General features: G+C 39.6%; 1 protein-coding gene across 4 annotated transcripts in view; it reads right to left on the bottom strand.

Annotated features, from left to right (window-relative positions):
- Nucleotides 1-1,560: 1,560 nt before the first annotated feature.
- B4GALNT1 (beta-1,4-N-acetyl-galactosaminyltransferase 1) overlaps nucleotides 1,561-8,664 on the bottom strand; it is a 273,680-nt gene continuing 266,576 nt past the window's right edge. For all 4 annotated transcript variants that reach the window (XM_073576800.1, XM_073576801.1, XM_073576799.1 and 1 more), the window contains one exon: nucleotides 1,561-6,699. In XM_073576800.1, coding sequence (XP_073432901.1) covers nucleotides 6,488-6,699 — 212 coding nt within the window. In that variant the 3' untranslated portion in view covers nucleotides 1,561-6,487. The remainder of the gene's footprint in view (nucleotides 6,700-8,664) is intronic.

Genomic DNA, 8,664 nt, shown 5'->3' with positions numbered 1-8,664 from the left:
TATTAATCTTTGTGTGGCATTATATGGGGCGTATTTTGTATGGAGCATCTTATGGGGCCCATCATGAACTGTATGGAGCATTATATGGGGCTCCTGATTCAATATGGATATTCAAAAACATTTAACCTACTGATGTCACAATTAATTTCACTTTTATTGGTATCTATTTTTATTTTTGAAATTTACCAGTAGCTGCTGCTGCATTTTCTACCCTAGACTTATACTCAAGTCAATAAGTTTTCCCAGTTTTTTTGAGGCAAAATTAGGGGTGTCGGCTTATACTCGGGTCGGCTTATACACGAGTATATACGGTAAATGAGTTTGCACTCACCTGATATTTCTTGGAGTTAAGGCATAAAAGAAACTCAGAGTTAGCAGCTGCTGCAGATCCACTGGTCAGACAGTGACTGATTCTGAATTTTCAAATGGAGAGATTCGTGGATATTACCCGTGCTGCTGCATAAAGGAATGTCCAGGCGTATTGGAGATATAAATGGTGGATTTATTCCCAACGCGTTTGAAAGTCACTAGGACTTCTTCTTCAAGGGATGATACAAATATACAATCCCATTACAAGCTGTTTATATAGATTCCACATTCAAAATCTGGCGCCAAGGAAAGTCACATGTTGTATAATGTCAAAGTTCATAAGACTGACACATGATATAGCACATGATAGGTACCGGTTTGGAATGACATATAATACAAACATCAAATTTATTGTGTAATTATATCTATATATCCTTTTATAGGTATACTAAGTCAGAAGAAGAAATGAAAAAGGAAAATAAAAAGCCCAAAGAAACAAATCAACAGTGATGAGGATGGTCACGAACCCACAGACCAAAGGGAAAAAAACTGAAAAGCTAGCATCCAAACTGATTCATCAGTCACATGAGCCAAAGTTCAGGATGGAAAGCGCACCCATCCAGAAAAATATATGGACTCTGGGGAAGGAGGGCTGTTCTTTAATAGGTTACCACCGAAAATGAAATAAAATAAAATCATGTTTATTAAATGATTAAAAAATAAGATGAGAAATTTTAATAGTTACTACCAATGATAAAAATTGTTTATTGATTAATAAAAATGATGAAAATTATTAATAAATAATAAAAATCTCATCAGTGTTTATTTCATATGTGTCAAGAGTTCTCCAGACATGTACTGTATATTTATAGTGATTTCATATCTACAGTTGTTTTTGAAGGCAGATTTATTGTAGGGACTCTATAAATTGTTACCAAAGGAGCAGTCATGAACTTTGACATTATAAAACATGTGACTCTCCTTGGCGCCAGATATGTGAATGTGGAATCTATATAAACAGCTTGTAATGGTATTGTACATTTGTAGTGATATTGCTGAGTAGTGATCTGACACTGTCAAAGCCATTATGGGCACAGGGAGCAACAAAAAGACAATGAGATAGACGACGGACAGATGGATGCTATGCTACATGTGCTGTCAATTACAGAGGAAAGGAGCTGCACAACGATTCTTTAAAGTACCCTACCCATCACACAATAATTCATTTTTTAACAAATCAAACTTCACAACTTTGGCATTAAAATTATTTAATTAAAAAATCTTAAAATAAGTTAAAAATAAAAAATACAAATATCCACAAAAAATGAACAATGATAAACCTTTCATCTTGCAAATAATACAAATATATCAATTGCACAATCACCTATAAAAAAATGTGAATTGTCTCCCTTGTACATTGTAGCATGAAATGTTGACTCCCTCGAATGAGCAAAATTAACTACTGTAAATGAATGAACACTAAACTGCAAAGAGTGTAGAATCATTTTGGTTACTGACTAAAGCTGCTAAAAGAAAATTCTGCAGTTACTCATTGCAATTATTAGGTTTAATATTCACGGCACTGCTCTACCGTCCGGGAGTTGTAATAGTGAGGTGTATGTACGAACTCTGCTCCCAAACCTACAAGCGGAAGGGTCAAGATTAGACTCAAGAACTTGGGGTATTCTCTATTAAATATACCTTAATATACTGCTGAAGAACCCCCTTAAATGGATATTCTCAACTTCTCTCTTTAGAACAGGGGTGGGGAAGCTCAGGTATGGGGGCTGTAAACATGACATTCTCCAGACCCCAGGCAGATTCCCGAGGACCGCAGTACTCGGGCCGTCAGCTGTGTTTTGCGACTCATGCAATGAAAGATAATGTCCTCACGTTGGCATGAGGACTTACTTTGTGTGCTCCTGTCCCACAGAAGAAGACAGCAGGACAGCCCCAGCGTGTCCTGAAAAGTCTATACCGCAACCCCATTATACATGTGTACATATATATATATATATATATATATATCCATAGATATCAATGTACATATTTATATATATGTATATATCATGTTTGTGATATTAAATAAAACTTTAATTAACAGCATTTTTACTAGATGGAAGTCACATATCCGGGTACTTGATCAGTTCTACTCTGCCCTTCACCTCTCCAAACAAACTTATTTCAACACCCTCATCACCTCACTGTCCAATAACCCGAAACGTCTCTTTGACACTTTTCATTCCCTGCTCAACCCAAGAGTGCAGGCCCCAACCACAGAGCTTCGAGCTGACGATCTGGCCAATTACTTCAATGAAAAAATTGATCATATCCGACAGGAAATTATCTCCCAATCACCTCATACCATGCACTGTCTTCCCTCCCCCACTGCATCTAGCTTACTCTCTGAGTTTGAACCAGTCACAGAAGTAGAAGTAAGCAGGCTCCTTGCATCTTCTCGCCAACCACTTGCACCAGTGACCCATTTCCGTCACATCTGCTCCAGTCCCTTTCCCCTGCTGTCACCCCTCACCTAACTAAAATATTTAACCTCTCTCTTTCTTCTGGTATCTTTCCCTCCTTATTTAAGCATGCCATCATACATGCACTACTTAAAAAACCATCCCTCGACCAAAACGGTGCCGCTAACTATAGACCTGTCTCTAATCTTCCCTTCATCTCTAAACTCCTGGAATGCCTGGTCCACTCCCGTCTGATCCGCTATCTCTCTGATAACTCTCTTCTCGACCCTCTCCAATCCGGTTTCCGCTCTCTACACTCTACTGAAACTGCCCTCACTAAAGTCTCTAATGATCTACTAACAGCTAAATCTAACGGTCACTACTCCATGCTAATTCTCTTGGATCTCTCTGCAGCATTCGACACGGTGGATCATCAGCTCCTCCTCACTATGCTTCGCTCCATTGGCATCAAGGACACCGTTCTCTCCTGGTTTTCCTCCTATCTCTCTGACCGCTCCTTTACTGTATCTTTTGCCAGCTCCTCCTCCTCTCATCTTCCCCTTACTGTTGGGGTTCCTCAAGGATCGGTTCTAGGCCCCCTCCTCTTCTCCTTGTACACTGCCGCTATTGGTAAAACAATCAGTAGATTTGGTTTCCAGTACCATCTCTAAGCTGATGACACCCAATTATACGCTTCTTCTCCTGACATCATGCCAGCCTTTCTAGAAAACACCGGCGATTGTCTAAACGCTGTGTCTAACATCAAGTCCTCACTATATCTGAAACTGAACCTGTCAAAGACTGAACTCCTTGTGTTTCCTCCCTCTACTAATGCACCTATACCCGACACTGCCATTTCCGTGTGTGGTTCCACTATTAATCCCCAGCAACATGCCCGCTGTCTTGGGGTCATACTTGACTCCGAGCTTTCAATCACCCCCCACATCCAATCACTGGCTCGCTCTTGTTATCTGCATCTCAAAAACATTTCTAGAATTCGACCTTTTCTTACCTTTGACTCTGCAAAAACTCTTACTGTTTCTCTTATTCATTCTCGTCTGGACTATTGTAACTCTCTTCTAATCGGTCTCCCTCTTACCAAACTTTCCCCCCTCCAATCTGTCTTGAATGCTGCAGCCAGGATCATATTCCTCGCCAATCGTTACACTGATGCCTCTACCTTGTGCCAGTCCTTACACTGGCTACCCATCCACTCCAGAATCCAATACAAACTTATTGCCCTCACCCACAATGCACTCCTTGGCTCAGCACCACCCTACATCTCCTCCCTTGTTTCAGTCTACCATCCTACCCGTGCCCTCTGTTCTGCTGATGACCTGAGGTTAGCATCCTCGATAATCAGAACCTCCCACTCCCGTCTCCAAGACTATACACGTGCTACACCAATTCTTTGGAATGCACTTCCCAGGTGAATACGAGTAGTCCCCAATCCCTACAATTTTAAGCGTGCCCTGAAAACTCATTTAGTCAGACTGGCCTACCGCCTCAACACATTAACCTAACTATCCCTGTGTGGCACAGTCAAAAGTTTTACCATAACCAGGTTCCCCGTATCATGTTCCCACATGCTTTATGCATCTATTAGCCCTCTGAGTCTGTACTGTTACACATTTAACATTATGGCTGGTCCAAACAATCAAGCAATTGTTACCACCCACCTTTCGTGTCTCCCCTTTTTCCCTCATAGATTGTAAGCTTGCGAGCAGGGCCCTCATTCCTCTTGGTATCTGTTATGATCTATGTGATTATTGTTATGCTGTAATGTCTATCGTCTGTACAAGTCCCCTCTGAAATGTAAAGTGCTGCGGAATATGTCGGCGCTATAGAAATAAAATGTATTATTATTATTCTACTGTACCATCTGGTTGACTTGAGAAGCTGTAAACCAAATATCCTTTAATTTTCAAGTAATATATGTGTGTTCCTTCTTCTTCCATATATTCTAGAGAAGTATCGCTGATTCTGAACGCGGCATATAACATACAGTTGTGGCCAAAAGTATTGACACCCCTTCAATTCTGTCAGATAATACTCAGTTTCTTCCTGAAAATGATTGCAAACACAAATTCTTTGGTATTATTATCTTCATTTAATTTGTCTTAAATTAAAAAACACAAAAGCGAATGAAGCAAAACGCAAAACATTGATCATTTCACACAAAACTCCAAAAATGGGCCAGACAAAAGTATTGGCACCCTCAGCCTAATACTTGGTTGCACAACCTTTAGCCAAAATAACTGCGACCAACCGCTTCCGGTAACCATCAATGAGTTTCTCACAATGCTCTGCTGGAATTTTAGACCATTCTTCTTTGGCAAACTGCTCCAGGTCCCTGATATTTGAAGGGTGCCTTCTCCAAACTGCCATTTTTAGATCTCTCCACAGGTGTTCTATGGGATTCAGGTCTGGACTCATTGCTGGCCACCTTAGAAGTCTCCAGTGCTTTCTCTCAAACCATTTTCTAGTGCTTTTTGAAGTGTATTTTGGGTCATTGTCCTGCTGGAAGACCCATGACCTCTGAGGGAGACCCAGCTTTCTCACACTGGGCCCTACATTATGCTGCAAAATTTGTTGGTAGTCTTCTGACTTCATAATGCCATGCACACGGTCAAGCAGTCCAGTGTCAGAGGCAGCAAAGCAACTCCAAAACATCAGGGAACCTCCGCCATGTTTGAATGTAGGGACCGTGTTCTTTTCTTTGAATGCCTCTTTTTTCTCCTGTAAACTCTATGTTGATGCTTTTGCCCAAAAAGCTCTACTTTTGTCTCATCTGACCAGAGAACATTCTTCCAAAACGTTTTAGGCTTTTTCAGGTAAGTTTTGGCAAACTCCAGCCTGGCTTTTTTATGTCTCGGGGAAAGAAGTGGGGTCTTCCTGGGTCTCCTACCATACAGTCCCTTTTCATTCAGATGCCGACGGATAGTACGGGTCGACACTGTTGTACCCTCGGACTGCAGGGCAGCTTGAACTTGTTTGGATGTTAGTCGAGGTTCTTTATCTAACATCTGCATAATCTTGCGTTGAAATCTCTTGTCAATTTTTCTTTTCCGTCCACATCTAGGGAGGTTAGCCACAGTGCCATGGGCTTTAAACTTCTTGATGACACTGCGCACGGTAGACACAGGAACATTCAGGTCTTTGAAGATGGACTTATAGCCTTGAGATTGCTCATGCTTCCTCACAATTTGGTTTCTCAAGTCCTCACACAGTTCTTTGGTCTTCTTTCTTTTCTCCATGCTCAATGTGGTACACACAAGGACACAGGACAGAGGTTGAGTCAACTTTAATCCATGTCAGCTGGCTGCAAGTGTGATTTAGTTATTGCCAACACCTGTTAGGTGCCACAGGTAAGTTACAGGTGCTGTTAATTACACAAATTAGAGAAGCATCACATGATTTTTCGAACAGTGCCAATACTTTTGTCCACCCTCTTTTTTATGTTTGGTGTGGAATTATATCCAATTTGGCTTTAGGACAATTCTTTTTGTGTTTTTTCATTTAAGACAAATTAAAGGAGGATAATAATAAGAAAAGAATTTGTGTTTGCAATCATTTTCAGGAAGAAACTGAGTATTATCTGACAGAATTGCAGGGGTGTCAATACTTTTGGCCACAACTGTATATTAGGACCGGTCACATTAATCAAGATTGCAGACAAAGTTGAAGAATTCGTTTGCATTGTCTTTTCAGACTGTTCAGTTCCCCGTCATGCATTTGAAGCGATTCTTAAAGTAAAAGAGTTCATGTTGAATATTTTTCCCGGGCGCAGAGTCGGGATATCGGAATTTTGAATATTCTTTGTCAGTTTTTGTCTTGGACCATGGAAAGTGTAATTTGGAGGCATGGTCAACCACAACGTCATCACAGGAACCTACATGAAGGGTGCCGAGTCCATCTATGAAGAATTCTGGTGAGAAATAAATATAAAAACATAAATGCATAACAGGTAATAACTCAGAATATGGTTTGGTAAAGAGAGATGTGGGCTACAAACAGTGCCGTCAGAACAAGCTCACTGATCGACTGTTAATTCATTCCGCAGTCTGCTATGTACTGTGATACATAGATGGTGTTGAGGATCAACGGTCCAAAATTTTTAATGAAAACCTATTTTAAAATGATTCAATTAAAAATTCATACTTTTACTTTAAAAACAAAACTATAGTCGTCCATGTCTTTTAATTCCATTGTACAACAGCTCACTTTTGTGTCATTCCCACGCTCATCACCATGTTCCAACAATGGAACAGGTATTTGGCACACGGATCCTGCATGTGTTCTACTGGGTGTGACTATGCGGTTTTACAATTTGTTACTTTTATGTGTCTTTTTGCTGGTTTCTTCAAATTACTTCCAAGGAAGTTGTTCAAGTAGTAATACACATGAGGTCTATGGAACTTTCCTGTCCAAACCTTTTCTAAACTTTAAAGAATTGTCCATTCATAATGTACTGATCACATATCAGACAAGTTATCAATATATCAATGGTAGTGCGACACCCAGTGCGCCTACTGATCAAGTGTTACAGGCCCCGGTGGCAGCTGGAAGTAAACACATGGAACGGGCTGCACTGCGCAGCATCATTCAATGTGTAGTGGTCGCTCCTGGGTCCTGCAGAACGGCTCCAATGGAAAAGAATAGGAGCTGTTTTGCAGCAATTACTGTAGCTCCTATATATTGAATGGAGCTAATACTAACAACACAGTTAGAGTTAGTTTGATGCTCTGGTTATTGTGTACATTCATCTAATGTATTCGTTGTGAATGATATGTGTTTAACATTTCTTGTTACTTTTGAGTCCTGGAATTATCATTTCGGTGTCCCTATATTGCAGGGTAGGAACATATAGCAACTTCATTATAAAAGGTCAGACTTTGAACTCTTCATTTCAACTTTTAAGTAATTTCATTGCTCTTTTTGTGCGCATACAGTACACAGTATTTGTATAGATTTTTTAATAATTGGACATTACTATGGGATATGCTTTTATCTATGTACTCTTATTCACTATTTGGGAGACTATAGATGCTTTCACTTTTCTTGAATTGCGTAAAGTCTTACAATTGGTCATGACACCAAATGCGTCATCCAGCGTTTTGTGTGGGTTTTTTTAACCCAAGAGTCTATGGGCAACAAATGGACAATGAATAACATCCATTAGAGGAACTCATCACAGATATCTTGTTAAAAAACCCAAACATACATATTGAACGTATACATTTTTTACCACTCGGAAGGCTATGAGTGACAGATGGCATTTGTTGAATCACTCAGACGTATAGGGTGTTTTTTTTCATTGTAGTTTCACATCTAATGATTACATAATTGTATAGGTTGAAAAAAAAAACTTAGGACCATCAAGTTGAACATTTATTGTTACATTATTTATAACCCACATTTCTATTTGTTGTGAGAAAATCATCCAGCTCTTTTATAAAAGCTGTTATAGTGTCTGCCATTACTACCTCTTGTAGTCGGGCATTCCACAGGCTGACTGCTCTAACTGTAAAGAACCCTTTCCTATTTATCTGACACAATCACTTATCCTCCACCTGTAATGAATGCCCCCTGATCTTTTGTAAAGTCATAAATGATGGGATCTTTGTGTTTTAGAGACATATCAAATATTAAAATGTTTGAACATAAATTAAAGCCACTTAAGATATTAGTATTACGCAGAAAAGGATTATTATTGTAGTGTTCAGCTCTGAACAGCTTAAGGGACACAGTAACAAAAATAGTTTTCAGTATTAATCTTAACAGGCTGTATTCCTTACACACTCTCTGGGTACACTGACTTGTATATAAGTAAGAAGTCTATGTACAGGACATATAAAAAAAACTGTCGATCCACTCACTGACTGGCACTGTG

Source organism: Dendrobates tinctorius, unplaced genomic scaffold, assembly GCF_039654945.1.
Source record: "Dendrobates tinctorius isolate UK_male_01 unplaced genomic scaffold, ASM3965494v1 ptg000051l, whole genome shotgun sequence".
Lineage (NCBI taxonomy): Eukaryota > Metazoa > Chordata > Amphibia > Anura > Dendrobatidae > Dendrobates > Dendrobates tinctorius.
Note: the sequence above shows the minus strand (reverse complement) of the source record. Positions and strands in the feature narration are given on the sequence as shown.